Source organism: Alosa pseudoharengus, unplaced genomic scaffold (genome assembly GCF_046254945.1).
Source record: "Alosa pseudoharengus isolate Yale_2024_CS ecotype anadromous, Long Island Sound unplaced genomic scaffold, YU_APseudo_1.1 YU_APseudo_1.1_scf_2, whole genome shotgun sequence".
In the NCBI taxonomy this organism is placed as follows: domain Eukaryota; kingdom Metazoa; phylum Chordata; class Actinopteri; order Clupeiformes; family Clupeidae; genus Alosa; species Alosa pseudoharengus.
Window position 1 is genome coordinate 31,566,785 of NW_027468663.1, and position 15,898 is coordinate 31,582,682.

A 15,898-nucleotide genomic window follows, 5' to 3' on the forward strand; every position below is an offset into this window, starting at 1 on the left:
GGAGGACAATGCTTTGGCCTTGCTCTGACTCAGTCGCTTTCATTTCCACTGTGTGCTTTGCTCTGCGATAGGGTAAGTGGGCTTGTGTGTGTGTGTGTGTGTGTGTTGAGGGGGGGGGCAGCGGCGCTTGTAGTTTAAGATCTTCCATTAATATTTGCATTGCATCATTGTACTCCCAAAATAAAGGATCTGCCACTGCCTTCAACAGCCTGTCTATCATCACAGCTGTCGACTGACATGTCTGATTGATCAAATGTGGTGGCTGTCCCACTCAAGCTGTGCATGTGTGTATGTGTATGTGTGCACTTGGTTGTATTGCATTGTGGTGCTATCAGGTTTCTACGGTGACAAATGAGAGTGGCATGCTCTGGCTGTATTAACAAGATTGTGGTAAAGAGCCTGGCACTGCGCTTGGCAGGCAGGACCCACCGCTTACGCAAGCGCACCGCTGCTGCCACTGGCCCACCGGATCAGAAATTGAAAACGGATGCTTGAACTTTGGCCCCCGGCCCAGACTCTTCCATCCAGCTGATGAGACAACGGAAGCTCAACTTCTGATTGGCTGAATTGAGCACACAGGTGGGAGGGCGGGCCACGTGTGGGCCGCGTGTGGGCCGTGTGCACCAGTCGAGTGCAAAGTAACAGACAAACAGAGCCAGAGAGTGATCTAACACCCAGAACTCTGCCAGTCCCTTTCTCCGGGGCAGCTCAATACAAATCACACTGCAGTCCTCAAGAAAGTGCCAGCCAGGCCTTTGGCAGGTATTAAGTCCCTTTAATTTCAGCCGCTCACACAAACACACACACACATTCATCTCCCAACCCCCTTTTCCCACCCCCAATTTGATGCATCATCCTAATCTATTGCCCGTGTTACATAATAGCTGTGGCAAACTGTAGCATTGAGTTGGCAGTCCTGTTGTCCATGTTGGGTCAATACCATTTGCTGTGTTGCTCTACTTCCAGGCTATGCTGGGAGAGGTTATTGTTGTTGTTGATGTTGTCAGTGCTAAGTTTTACTGCTTTTAGTGGCTGCTATTTGCCCTACATGCCTTCTTGCTCAAGGGCACGAACAAAAACAAATAGCACACTAAACACTCTCCCACTTCCCCTCTCTCACTCACTCATCCTTAATGATTTGGCAGGGAGCATTCTGGCATTGAGAAGCTTTAGAGTAACTTGGCTTTAACTAAACACAAGGCTAGTAACTACAGAGTGCATTAACTCTGGCAGCTTCCAAGGTTTCACTTTATTTACCACCAGTACATTCTAAAACTGTGAGATTTGCCTGTATTGACACTATGTAGGTGTAAACTTGTCTTTGTATTCTAGACAAACAGGAGTTTGTGGAACAGTGAGATGATTAGCATCATCATGCCCCAGTACAACAGATCATTTTATTATCTGCAGCTTTCTTTTCACCACGGAATCTCCCTGACTGTTTGTTTGTTTATTTGTTTGGTGTGTTTGTTGGTGCTAGTTTGCCCATGTGACGCCACTCTGTGCATTGTGTTTACACCCAATAATGACTTTGGCTGGTATTCTCCCTGTTAGATGGCGTGGCGATCCCATGGGAAAGGTGATTGGTTATTGGTAATGGCCATTGTTATTGCTGCCATGTGTGGACAACTTTAACAGACCCACGGAGGACACGGTCACAGTAGTATCCCCTTGGGCCAGTAGAACAGGAGTTTCTATGGCTGAATTTGGGCCAGGCATCAGCACTCACTGTGAGTCATGCCTACAGCACATCTCAGTCGATCATTCTCACCAATCGTCATCAGCTAAAGAAGAGGAACTGTTCAGCCCTTTTCGGGTGAACCCAAATAAATCTGTGAGGGCATTTGGTCAGCAGGTCTGGAGTCACTCCCATTCAAGCCAATTTCCAAATCAACAAAAACCAACCACTTCTCCAGCATGAGACATTACAGACAGAGGAGCATGGTTAGCAGTGCTTTTGAACACCACCAATGAAGTAAACAACTGCATTTTAAAACCTTAATTTACAAGAAAGATGTATTTTACAGTTTGTCAAGAATTTAATGTACCTATTTAAGTTTAAAATTAATCTTTAATCTGCTTAATTACACCCTTTGGATATATTAAGTGAATGAAGCGTCCCCAGACCAATTCTCGATATCAATTGAGATCAGGTGTCAGCCCTCTTTTCCTCATTTTCATATAAACACACAGGACTTGATGCAAGATTCTTTGTGTTAGTGGTTAGGAGATCTCATACCGTGGTCAGATCTTTCTATGTCACGTGTGTACCTACATATCTTAACAGCCTAGCTCACTCACCCTACTCTGACTAGATATCATACAACACCATACCACAGACTCAAACATGTACCATTTCAAATATATAAAGATTAATCATAGAACCTGTAAACCTCAAAGAACAATGTGGGTGCATCCCTGCTGAAATACCAAGAACATGGGACAATCCATTGGCTTATGATGGGCACATTGCAACAGGTAATGCAGGCCTACCCTTGCAACTATTTGACACACTATCTATCACACACAAAAACATACACTCACACAGTACAAGCAGACTCCCAAGCCTTATGCGGAATGGATGGTGACACACATTCCTTTTTTATGTGCGGGGGTCTCTGAGGGACCGCTCAGGCCAATCACCCTAACCACTGACATCTTCTCATGTGCCACTCTCTAAGGGGGCGGGTCCCGCATGTCCCCCTGTGGTCAACTGAAGCTTACGGTGCATTCACATGCACTCAGCTGCATTAGGACACACAGCTATATGGGTTGTTACAGAATAGGGCTGTATTTCTGGCTGTATCTCAAAAGAAAGACAATTACAAGGAGCTCATGATTATCTTGAGGCATCCCTCCTCTCATTTGGCGTTTAAAAGGAGCTGTATGTCCTATCACGAATAACATGTGATTATTAGATGGACTCTCCCTGACTTAGACCTAATTGGTTGTAGCCTAGTGTATTGATAAATGAGGACAGGAGATCCAGTGCTATATATTCTCTCACCATTTATTAGTTCACCAAGTAGAGTGAAAATGGTATCATAATATACAATGAATCATTCTTAGAATGTCATGACATTTTGTTGCTTTTTTGCTTCATAAAACGATGTTCCATTATTGAAAATTGTAAGGTATCATGCACAACAAACCATAATCAGATTCTTTAAAAGAATGGTACAAAATAAACAAAAATAAAAAACATAGCTGTAATGTCCAAAACCAATCAAATAACAACACGTTATTTGAGGATACTCGTAAACAGTGCAATAGACTCTAAAATCGCCATTTCTAACAAATTCATCAACGAAGCTCAAGTCACAGTATACGATTTCTCAATAATAGTTAAACATTGATGTGTGCAAAACCCCAAACACATTCAGTAAGTCTTTTGTTTAAAAAATGTCCCATTCGTGATTTTGAATGGAACCTTAAACCAAACCTGTTCCCCTCATTCTGAACTTCCTCTTATAAGTACAAACATCTTTTGTTGATGAATTTTAAGACGATAGACTAGCATATCATTTTAAATAACAAATATTCAGATATAAAAATACAAATATGATTTTTGTTTAAAAAGAAGCGTGCCAGGGTAAGAAGTGTGGTGGCACCTGCATTGGCACCGGAGAAAGAGTTCATGCAAAGAGATGGAGAAAAAAGTAGGCCTATCTATACGAAAACAATGTTGCCAAACTCAACTGAGGTTATGAGAGAAACAAAAATAAAAAATAATCATTGGTGTTGTCTTCATATTACTTTTATGCTCATGAATTTCTCATCCACTGGCGTCTTGATGTAAAATAAAACTGCGCATTTACACAATGGCGATCTAATGCACCGCCAAAGAAGGGAATATCAGCAAAGAAAATATTCCGATATTATTAAGATGCATACGTTTATTTCAAAACGTGCATAACCGAAAATAAAAGTAATACCAACATTGCAACTTTTCGGAATTATCTTTACATACACTGGGTCTCTTAAATTTATGTGACGACTTTATGTGTCAGGTTGGTCGGTTGGTAGTAGCTCTCTAGCAGCAATCGGAATGCATTCTCTAACTTGGAACGGTGCGTAAAAGAACAGCTCCAGTGAATGCATCGCCACGGTCTGTGTTGACAGTGAAAGCGCGTAGGCTATGGGGGGGGGGGGCAATGTCATTGAGCTTAGATACTGTACAAATACAGAAGTAGTGCTTGAAATGAGATTCGACCTCCAGTTGTAGTTTCTGTTGTTTCTTACAGCGCCTTTTGGAAGAGAATGGTCGTGAAATAATGGCAAGTTCATCCATCGCTATACATCAGCAAAGGTTTTAAGGACGGAGCTGCACGTATCAGACAACTATCTTTCTGCGCAGCAGCAGTGTTAGTAGGGTTTCGATCGGAGAATTGCCAGCAACCTCAAAATAAATCTCTCTTCGTCTCTCCATCTCTTCAGCTTCCTCTCTCTCTCTTCGTTCGTTCTCCTATTTGCCCTCTCGGTATTCGCTTCGTGCCGTCCATCCCCATAACAGTCCTCGAACATGCACAACCGACAAGTGCTTCAAATCGGTGATAAAAATAAAATGTCTGAAAGGCATCATTCAAGCTTAAACGCCGGGTGATGATTTGTCTGTCATTCCCTTCAGAACTTCGTCTATTCGGTCGTCTTCAATGACAACTGCAAGGAGGGAGAAAAGAGTGCGTGAGCAAGATGTTGAGAGGAGAAACATGAAGCTAGATCGGCGCACATTCAACACATTCAAGTTGATAAAGGCCAAGCGAAGAACCGACAACAAATAGCGCCAAGTAGAAAGCCATCTAACCACTGAGCACAACTAACGTCAGCGTTGCAGTCGTCATTGTACTTTACTGTGGGATATGTTGCGTAAATTTCTCACACACATTTCAATAACACATGTCGTCGCTACATGAAATACTGGCATTTGGTTAAGTGAGTCGTATGAACACACAAGCATTGACAGTTATTATAATGAACTTGCAATATACAAGTAGTAGCATATATTTCATCGAAATGTTTATATATAGTAAAACTATTTGACATTACGCTTATCTGTGTTGAGCTACTTTTCCATACCAATTAAAGTGTTCTAATCATATAAAGTTACCAAAAGACGACTTCGGTAGCCAATCTCAACATTTCCAACAAGAAACGTTTCTCACCTCGCTTTGCCCTGCCGATCTGGCCCAATTTAGGGGGTCTTTTAGCCTGTGACGCCCCGAAAAAAGAGTTGGTGTCTTGCAGCCCGCAGCTGAAAGACATCTGACTGACATCGTTGTCCGTTCCATAGCCGCTCATTTTCCCCTCGCTGTATGGCAGTACTTCGGACATTATGGCACCAAAAGAGTGGTTCGAAGGGCGAAGTTTAAAACTGATACTATGCTTTCGTCGCAGTCGAAGAGAATAGCAAGGTTCCTTGCAATATAAAAGCACCTTTCACCAACTCCGATGGAAATCCTTTGAACAGAATACGAAGAATCCTTGCACAGCCAGCTTCCGAAAGGTTAAGGACCCAAGTGCAAGCGGTGCAAGTAGGCTATGTGGAAACCAAGTGTTGACCGAGCTGGAAGAGGAGAGTGCGTCTGCCTTGGTTGTTCACAGAGGTCTGTGGAGAGAGCTGGGAGATCCCAGGATCATAAAGGAAACCCAGGCGGAACAGTGAAGTCATCCATCCGGGTTGTGTGTGTGTGTGTGTGTGTGTGTTTATGTATGTATGCGTGCGCGCGCGTTCGTGTGTGTATGTGGTGGGGGAATCCAGGAGGACCAAGGGTGACATCAACAGGCAAGTGTGGAAAGTGCTGAAGGAGAGCCTATGCAAAAAAGATCAGAACGCATCTTAACGTCACTCCAGTTTGGCTCACAGCGTTTAGGCTAGGTTGAAAAAGCTTCAACGCACGTTGTTACGCTACATTGTCGTTTACTTTCTTACCTTGTGTGATTTAATTGCTTAGACGTTGGTAGCTTAAATACAATATAATATATATTGCATTTAATAATTACCTTATTTAAGTTATTGGAAAACATATTTTTATGAAGCTATCTTAGGCTATAGCCTACTGATGAGGGTAGGCCTAATATAGAATTTATATTTTCCCAGCATTGTTTTTACACTTGAATGGTTGTGAAAATTATTTAATCGTTCATTTTAACAATGGTCTGTAGGCTACCTAATCTGCAGTAAAAGCCTAGCCTATTTCTCGTGATCGGACATACAGTGGCTGTGTCCACATGCAACGAATCAATTAGCTTAATGAATCTTGTTCTAAAGGATTTTTGGTGAAGCTCATCGTGCGTCAAAAGTAGGCTAGTAGCAAACTGTGGCTTCCCGCTTTAAAGCTTGGTGCTTTAACAAGGCTGTGTTTATTTAGATCCTTGTCCGACTATTCATGAGTCCCCTAGCCTAATGGAAGGCGATGATGAGCTATTTTCTATATCATCATAGCTAGTAGCCTATAGTATTATGCTAATAGTGAGAGGCTTTCCGAACCGAATATTTTCAGCACCAAGGCCAGCGAACTCGGTCAGTTCAGCGGCTCCTCACGTTTGGGATATGCAAAGGAATAGGCCTACTTCGCAAACATTTATACATTTCTGAACACGAACGCCTGTCATTGGTTATATTTGTAGCCTACTTTCATTTCGTAAGAGAGGAACAAGAGGGCTTAACATTGTTGGCATGGCAACAGGTCCCAAGACCTGTGAGGACATTGCATTTTCAATTCAGAATTCAAAATGTCTTCCGCTGTAATTAGACATAGGGCAATTCCATGCAAAGGTCATCCTTACCATGGGATGTTTGCAACTGATCTGATTGAATTTGATGAAAAATTGCACTCTTTTTACATCATGGTGTGCAACCATACAGAAACAAAATTTTTCACATGGCAATATTATACATATTTTAAAAGGGGATAAATGAAAAAAGTTCCAACAAATTGTTATCATTTGAGAAATTCCAGATTGACAAGGGAATGGTAGAGCAATGTGTATGCTCAGTTTGCCTGAAGAGCACCTCCTTAGATTTGTAAGGCTCCATGGCCATGTCACATCCATAACATTTTAGCCTATAGAAAACGTTTATGTTATAGGCCTACAGCGTTGATGCGACAATGTCCAAAGCATAGAGTGTTCTATACAGTCTATGGTCCAAAATGTCTGTATATATAAAGTGTGATGAACAAATTGTGCCCCTTTCTTACTTTTAAAAACCTTTAATGATGCGTTATGGATGTGAGGTTATGTGAAGTTACAGGAGTGGAGCCTAGTCCACACGTACCAAACCGATCTTTTTTTCCTCCGTAATTCCCTGGAACCGTATCAAGAATATTTGCGTCCAAACGGATCCATCTCAACACGACTCAACACGTTACTTCATACCCCAGGCCTATAGGTGGCACTGTTTCTTTACAGAAATTGACCAAAACTTGCAAAACTTGCGCTTTACAAACAGACAGAATAGGCTATGACGAAATGGCTAGTGCAAGGAAACCAGAATTGTTTGTGTGGACTCATAGATATATACACTAGATGTCGCCTTCTGCTTCTCAGCATGCGTCAACACCGCCGCCATCTTTGTACAGGGATCTGAAGCGCTAAACTAGTTCTCCTGTATAGTCAGCGTTACCTATTTAGCGACGTTTGGCCATCCCCAGCGATAGAAAACCTTTTTAGCGATTAGGGACAAATTTGGGAACTTCTCACAATGATGGCAGATCGGCTTCTTTGTTGTTCAACGTAAGAAAATCACATTTCTCATGGCTTTGTCATTTATGAATTCAGCTACATCTCGTTTGCCCATGGCACTGACCCATGATTATAAAAGTAACGACTGGCGTAGCCTATGTAGTAGCAGAGGTAAATGTTCTACAGATCTACAGCAACTTCTGGTGAGATTACAATTTACATGAGTAAACGAGACGAGGGGTATGTATGTGGCCTCAACCAGAGCCTGTCTACGAAGAGCCTGTTTACTTTCATTGTATCGAACCTGGTTGCAGTTTACTCATTGTTCCTCTAGGGGCCGCCGCTAGCTAGTGCAGAATGAATGGGAGTCTGGGGCTAGACGGGTAAAATGTATCTTTATTATCGACTTAAGCTTAGTTTTCTCTAGACTCGACCATAAATACATGCCTGTCAGTTGGAACAACCCAAAAAACTAGATAATTGCTTGAGATTTTGACGGTTTATGGTGATTTTATTTTCGCTAGATCTTTGCCCAGATTGACGCTAATGCATTATAGAGGAGTGGATCACTGAAGCAAGATGGCGTCTCGATTGACGCATTCGTTCCAATGAACAGCAGTAGTCAAGGCGACATCTAGTGTATATATCTATGGTGTGGACTGATGGTGAACTGTCAACTGTAGTCAACTGTAAAACTAATAAACTTTATTTTACGGTTTGTGAAGGGTGCAGTCCCGTCCTTTATTTGGCTAACGCAGGTAGGCCTACTAATCACCTTTACTTTCTTTGGTTGTAGGATAGTCCGTGATTCACATTAGTTTTGGCTATCACCGCAATTAGGCTATTAAACGCAAGGCTTACCCAAGTTCTAGGCTATTCTGTCGCCACATTTATAATATTGCTATAAAACCTTCATAGCCTAAGTCAATACTTTTGCCCGCATCAAATCGTGCATTCGCATTCAGTGTGCTACCATCGGCTTAAAGGAACACGCCACCCAATGTCAGTAGTAATATATGTTCTTACCTTAACTTTCACGAGTTGAGTCATACCTCTCCCGTGTCCGTACCTATTTTTTACAGTCTATGGTCCGTACGTGCACTCAAACGCTCTGGTGCGCGGCTGGACTGTGTTAGCATGTTGCTATGCTAGCGGGCTTTGACGGCAACTAAGCGTAGAAGTAATCAAAAACATCCACGTTTTACCGACTTAAATACAGTTGCACGAGTAGTTGATAGAAATGCTACGGCCACGCAACGTGAAACGTGGCGATTTTCCAAGCGAATAAACCGGAGAACTACAATGTGTGGCGCAATAGCACTTGGGAGTACTTCGACCTAGCGTAGTAGTATTGTTAACACCTAATTGTAGATCGATCGACCCTCAGCCTCTCCCTCCCCTCTGAGCGAGAGAGAGGCACACACACTAGAGATGCGCTGATGGGCTATTATTTCAACCATAACTGCATAGCAAAACTTATCATCCATCAGCCATCCATCAACACCAAAGTTTTTTGACCAATTTTCGAAACGGCACCCGCCCACCATCCGCTGGTTGTTTTAATGTAGGCTATATGGGTGATGCAGCGCTGCTGACGTGAGGCTAGAAAGCCCTTGCCTGTTCTAGGAAGACTGATCCAATGCAGCAAATATATTAAAAGGCTAAAGTCGTACATTGACTATGTTGTAGCCTATCCCCAGAATATCAGCAGCAAACTCAGTCTCTGTCTCGCAAAACAGTCTCCAAATAAAACGCACATCGGCCTGTTGCCTTTTCTGCCAGCTTGTGAAAATATATCGTCCAAAATGCTTGATTGCATTGCATTCTCCACATTTTTAGCTACATTTTCATGTACCACATCAGCATTTTTGTTCAGTGAATCTTTTGTAAATTGCTTTACAATTACCGTCGGGCCTATAGGCCTATTGCCTGGCTTGCCTCAGCTTCGGTCACGTCCTTTTACAATTTTATCATTGTAATAAAAACGCAATTTGCCACATAATTTCAACATGCTCCTGGCCTACTAATTAATGCCTATTGTACTTTATTTTTTGCAAAAAGAAAGAAATCCTTGATAAAATAACAAGTCATTCACATTATAGGCTACTTTACTTTACGATGTGCGTTTTATTTGGAGACTGTTTTGCGACACAGAGACTGAGTTTGCTGCTGATATTCTGGGGATAGGCTACAACATAGCCAATGTACGACTTTAGCCTTTTAATATATTTGCTGCATTGGATCAGTCTTCCTAGAACAGGCAAGGGCTTTCTAGCCTCACGTCAGCAGCGCTGCATCACCCATATAGCCTACTTTAAAACAACCAGCGGATGGTGGGCGGGTGCCGTTTCGAAGATTGGTCAAAAAACTTTGGTGTTGATGGATGGCTGATGGATGATAAGTTTTGCTATGCAGTTATGGTTGAAATAATAGCCCATCAGCGCATCTCTAGTGTGTGTGCCTCTCTCTCGCTCAGAGGGGAGGGAGAGGCTGAGGGTCGATCCAGCATGGATTCTAAACTCTGTGGTGGATAGGATCTACAATTAGGTGTTAACAATACTACTACGCTAGGTCGAAGTACTCCCAAGTGCTATTGCGCCACACATTGTAGTTCTCCGGTTTATTCGCTTGGAAAATCGCCACGTTTCACGTTGCGTGGCCGTAGCATTTCTATCAACTACTCGTGCAACTGTATTTAAGTCGGTAAAACGTGGATGTTTTTGATTACTTCTACGCTTAGTTGCCGTCAAAGCCCGCTAGCATAGCAACATGCTAACACAGTCCAGCCGCGCACCAGAGCGTTTGAGTGCACGTACGGACACGGGAGAGGTATGACTCAACTCGTGAAAGTTAAGGTAAGAACATATATTACTACTGACATTGGGTGGCGTGTTCCTTTAACGTGAGTTCTAAGCGTCTTTGTATGCCTATATCTGATTTCATTCGACTGTGAATGCATGTGTATATGTTGTAAGACATGTAAAATAAATGAATGACACTGGCACTACACACAAATTAATGTAGCCTAAACTTACACCGCACTTTCCTAATAACTTAAGTTCTCTCGCGTCACTGACAGTAGCTAGAATGCATAAAAAAACACCGGGAAAAACAGTGTTCAGTCCACCAAGTCATATCGGCGCTGCGCAGCACCAGTTGTGATATTTATCTTACGGAGTGTAATCGTACATAATGTCATGTATGAAAACTAGTATTGTTAGGCAATACTATAAGTGCAAGTCCAGGGCAGCTGAGGTGTGGCGATGACATCATCGATACGCAAGCAGGATGTGCGGTTTCGCTGTCTAAACGAATTCAAACGGGCTACGGTTTCAGATTTCTCCACTCTGGGACCAGGTTTCAGAAAAGTGCGGTTTCAGGCAGTGCGTTTACAGGATTCGTTTGGACGCTCGGCCAAGACGAAGCAAAACCTCTGCGTTTAACCTAAAAAGTGTCTCCGTGTGGACGGGCCCTTAGGTTTCAGAAAAGTGCGGTTTCGGGCAGTGCGTTTACAGGATTCGTTTGGACGCTCGGCCAAGACGAAGCAAAACCTCTGCGTTTAACCTAAAAAGCGTCTCCGTGTGGACAGGCCCTTTATTTTACCTCAAAGCCGATAAACGTCTATTCTGATGGCATGCCAGTTTCAACACATTTCAATTTAGTGTTTCCAATCGACATTTCAGAGATTATTAGCAAAGCAAACCATAATATTAAAATACCAAGTGACAGCCTATTTTTGAGTGGCTAATAAAAATCTGAGAGTATCTTCCCGTAATGGTCATAGCCTTGTGTTAGCTAGTGAGGACTGACTTTGCAGCTGGAGTTAACGTAACAACCTCCTTCTGTTGCAGATGTGTTCGGCCTGCCGTTTAACACCATTTAACACAGTTTAATTTGAAATGTGACACTATACTATTTACAAAGGTTTACAAAACCATGTGCCAGCATTTGAAGTGTCAGATCCTCTGTAACTAATACCCACAGAGTAACATCAGCAACAAAAGCAATAAACTAGATGTACCGCATAGCGGTACTAAATATGACCGTCGCTAAGACTCACATTCTCTCCACAAAAATAAATCACGCTTGTCAATTTGTCTCCATCTCCTACTCTTGCAACTCATGTGCATGTAAATAAGTGTGTGCATGTGTAAGTTTGCTTTTGTGTATAAGTGTGTGTGTGTGTGTGTGTGTGCATGCGCACGTACGTATGCGTGCCTGTGTGTGTGTGTGCTTGCCTGTGTGTATGTGGAAAATCTTAGTCTTAGCGAGATGCTAATGGTCTAATCAGATTCAATGATGCTAGGCCGGAGCTAAAAGTGGTATCGCCAGACTCAGAGAACGGACACGCGTCTGCAACGCTGTAGTGTGCCGTCAGCGCAGAGTTCCCAATTACACCGCATGCATTTGCTGAGTCACCGCACAGCACCCACTCTGACTCACCCACCTTATACGGCAAACACTGCGCTTGACGAATGTGTGTGTGTGTGTGTCTATCTGTCAATGTCCTTGCGTGGTCTATGGTTTCGCAGTAGCTCATCATTAGTAGACTAGTAGGCTACGCGTAGCCTCGAAGTGTAGCCTATTCCTTTGTGTTTCTTTGTACTGAGCGCTCAGTGCCACACATAATCTAAGCTACACCGACTCACCTCGCCTTTCTCAAGATCAGTGACACATGTTTCTGTTACATAGGGCCTACATGTTTCTGAAAACATGTAAAAAGTTCCCTTTATTCGACTATTTGTATGCTCAATGCTGTTCACAATCGAATGTAACAATCGCCCTGATTGCAGCGCTGTGACTGTAGGCCCACGCCATGTGTAGACCCTACAGCTGACCCGTATCGCAGTCAGACAGGCGAACAGGTCATACAATCGAGTATTCTTGTGGACATAATGACTGCAGCTAATAAAGCTAAAAAGCAGCACCATAGTAAAAAAAGTTTAGAAATGGAGCAACCAGCATGTGATCAAAGTGATGACCTGGAATAACACGGGGCTTATTCAGGGGGTGAATCCGAGCTCCTGCGGCACAGGGGTCCCTCTTAGCGAAAACACCAATGAGGCGCTCAGTCACGTTTTGGCAGTAACTGGGTCACATCTATCATGCTTCTCCTCCCGCGCCAGCTGGGTGACAGCGGCTTTGGCAACGACATGCTGTTTTTTCTTATTTTTTGACTCGCAGAACTACGGTCTGCCCCTCTATTAACAAGAGCGCTCACAAAAGGCAATGAGAGGTCGGTAGGCTACTTTTCTTCACCGTGGCTGTCGGGGCGCTGCCGAACAGAGAGAACACTGTGCAGCTGTTGCAGCTCGACTGAGTCAAAATTCCTTAGTGCAGTCTAACCCAGATTGCACAGAGGGCCGTGACTGTGGTAAACAAACTATATCCTAATAGAAAACTGATAGCTTTCCTGGCTAAATGGTATAAGTTAAGCCTATTAGACAACATAAATTGTGCTGACGGCCCAAATAAAATCTCCTGCGACCCAGTCGTTGGGAAACACTGGTCTAACCTGACACACGCCACACACCGAATGTGCCACTTGTGACCCAGAGTTAGCATTAATTGTTCCAGACAGTTACAATTAAGGAATGTTGCAATGGCCCTCGCCTCGCATTTCCGTAAATAAGTACTTGAAACGTTAGGCCTGCATAGGTTTGATCTAATCGAATGCAACATGAGAATTTATCGACATGCATTAGCGTCTAGTAGGCTATAATATCTTACCCATGTGCTTCCCCTAAAAAATGAAGCAAACATTTTGTTATGCTGATAGGCCAGATGTGGCCAGTTTGCAGCTTGTATTGTGATGCCATCTAGTGGTAAATCGTAAATCTCTTAATGTTATTTTAATGGTCTACGCGCAGGGGTGTCAAACTCATATTAGGTAGTGGGCCGGATTTGTTGGAATGAGACCTAGTGGGGGGCCGTCATTGTCATGGTCATTATCATTTTTCTGCATGGGTATCAGTGTTGTTTGATTATATCACTTATGAGCAAACAAGTACACAATAATGTAGCCTACTGCTGTCATATACCGGTGCGGCTCTTCTCTCTTGAAATGCCCTGCTTCCATGTTAGTTTTTCTGCTTCTTCCCTCCTGAGGATGGTTTGTAGTGCTAGGTTTAATCAATTTATCATATCATAGAGATATTGCTTATAACAAATTGTTGAAGACAACTGGATGTGAATATATTTTTTTCTAATTTTCCCTTCCTACCCAAAACATCTGGGGGGCCGTATGAAACCTGCTGGCGGGCCTGATCTGGCCCCCGGGCCTTATGTTTGACACCCCTGAGTGTACGGATAGGCCTACTGTACACAGCAATTAGGCTACACCGAAGGCATACAAATGAACGCATCAGCAAATTAAGCCATTTTCGTTTGTTTTTACTCAACATAGCCTAACCCTCTGACTAATGCAAACCGGCCCAACAATGAATGAACCCGAATGCGTATGGCAGGCTCAGCACAAAAGCAAAAGCACTGTGGTAACTGCTGCCCTCAGCGTATATTTGAGTGGTAGGAGTATTTTCCACGGTCTCAAGTCAAGTGCGGTAACAGACAGAAAGCAAATGTGTTTCACCGGGGCAGTGCAGCCAAATATTCTTGCTTAGTAACGTTTGGCCTTTCGCTCTGCTTCAACCCTCTCTGGTGCAGCTGTTGGCTTTGGAACTCCAGAGGGATTGGATTTTGCTGCTCGTGTGACCCCTTTGTAGCCTGGCGAGACCCACATTAAAATGTAGGGTCTGGGCACTCACCGTTCGCAGTGCTCAGTCCGAGGGGCGGGATAATCAGTTGTCTTTCAAATTCCCTCTGCACGCAATAGGACTCAATAGGATATTTGTTTTCAAGTAGCAGGGAATTCAAGCCAAACCGTTGCAACTCTGCCATCAATCATTATGTTAAGCCCACCAAACGACTCTATACACGATTTCAATGCCTGATTAAGTTTCGATTTCTGGAGCTCACAAGCCAACTGAGAGTTGCTAGACTAGCCCATGCTAGGGGCGCGTCTAGATTTCTAGGCTAACCCCTTTGGAGATTGACAGTTCCGTTTGACCCCACCAACCCACCTGTTTAAGACAATCCGTTCAGCCTCACTCTTACGCCACGCAAGAAACGTTTCATGTTTTTCCATTTACATAAGAGTAAGTCGGCCCTTGTGCAAGAATTCCTCTGTGATACCACCCATGTCCCCCTTGATCAAAGGAATAGCGGGCTCTCTATCAAAGTAACGTCAGGTTGTTAATGGACTGCATCATTTTGATGACAGCAACTGTTTTCCTGTGTATTATTATTAGGTCCGTCTTGAGACAACGAAAATACTTTGCTAGACAACTGAAATCAGGTTTAACCTGACTTAGAATTATCATATGGATATGGTAAATGCTTTTAAAGCTTTTAAATTGGCAAGAAGGCCAGGGGTCTCAAACTACGGCCCGCGCCCGGCCCAATTCCGGCCCGCGACCTAATGTCAAAATAATATTCGGCCCTTGAGGGTATTTTTAATTGCAACAAACAACACTGGTTAAAATAGACGATAGATCCAAGACGGTGACAAATCCCATTTGTAGGCTACTCTCCTCCACTAGTTAGTTGCTAGACATCCAGAGCTTCGATTCAAGCCCAAATTCGCTGCACAAAGTTTTCAGGAAATGTATTAGGCCTACACGCGAGAAACACGAAGACGTGCACTTGTTTGTAATGATGCGGAAGCGATGCAGGCCATAATTTTGCACAAATTGAGGCAGAAATAGGCCGACACCAAATGTTGAAAAAACTTTTACGTGTGTTGAAGTCTTGGGTAGGCTATGTTATTCACCTATTCTGATTCTGAAGGAGAATATCTGCCTTTTGGAGATTATGATCGACTATGACAGTGATAGTCACGGTGCGTCTGCGAATGGAGGTGCGTCTTTGCGTGTAGGCTATACGACGGTGTCCACTAATTATACCATGCTTATTTCGACCCTCTGCCCAACATAGCTGGAGGTGGCAGTGGTAATCGTGATGATAGTGTCCGTAATGGACGTGGTACAGACAGCAGGGGTAGTAAAAATAGGGCTCTGAAGAACTACAAAGTCACCCACGATAGAAACTGATTTGACCAGTCTACATTATTGTAGGCCTATAATAACGGTTTGTGGTTAATATAGGTTTGTTGGTTTACATCTTAGGCCTACTGTTTTCCTGTTAATTTGTTATATGG

General features: G+C 43.2%; 1 protein-coding gene across 1 annotated transcript; it reads right to left on the bottom strand.

The window, feature by feature from the left end:
• Positions 1 to 2,989: 2,989 nt before the first annotated feature.
• On the bottom strand, positions 2,990 to 6,510 carry camk2n2a (calcium/calmodulin-dependent protein kinase II inhibitor 2a). The gene is made up of 2 exons (XM_076294543.1): positions 5,163 to 6,510; positions 2,990 to 4,659 (listed from the first exon to the last, which is right to left on the bottom strand). Exons 1-2 carry the CDS (start codon positions 5,329 to 5,331, stop codon positions 4,589 to 4,591), a joined length of 240 nt encoding a protein of 79 aa, XP_076150658.1. The 5' UTR covers positions 5,332 to 6,510; the 3' UTR covers positions 2,990 to 4,588.
• Between the last annotated feature and the right edge of the window lie 9,388 nt (positions 6,511 to 15,898).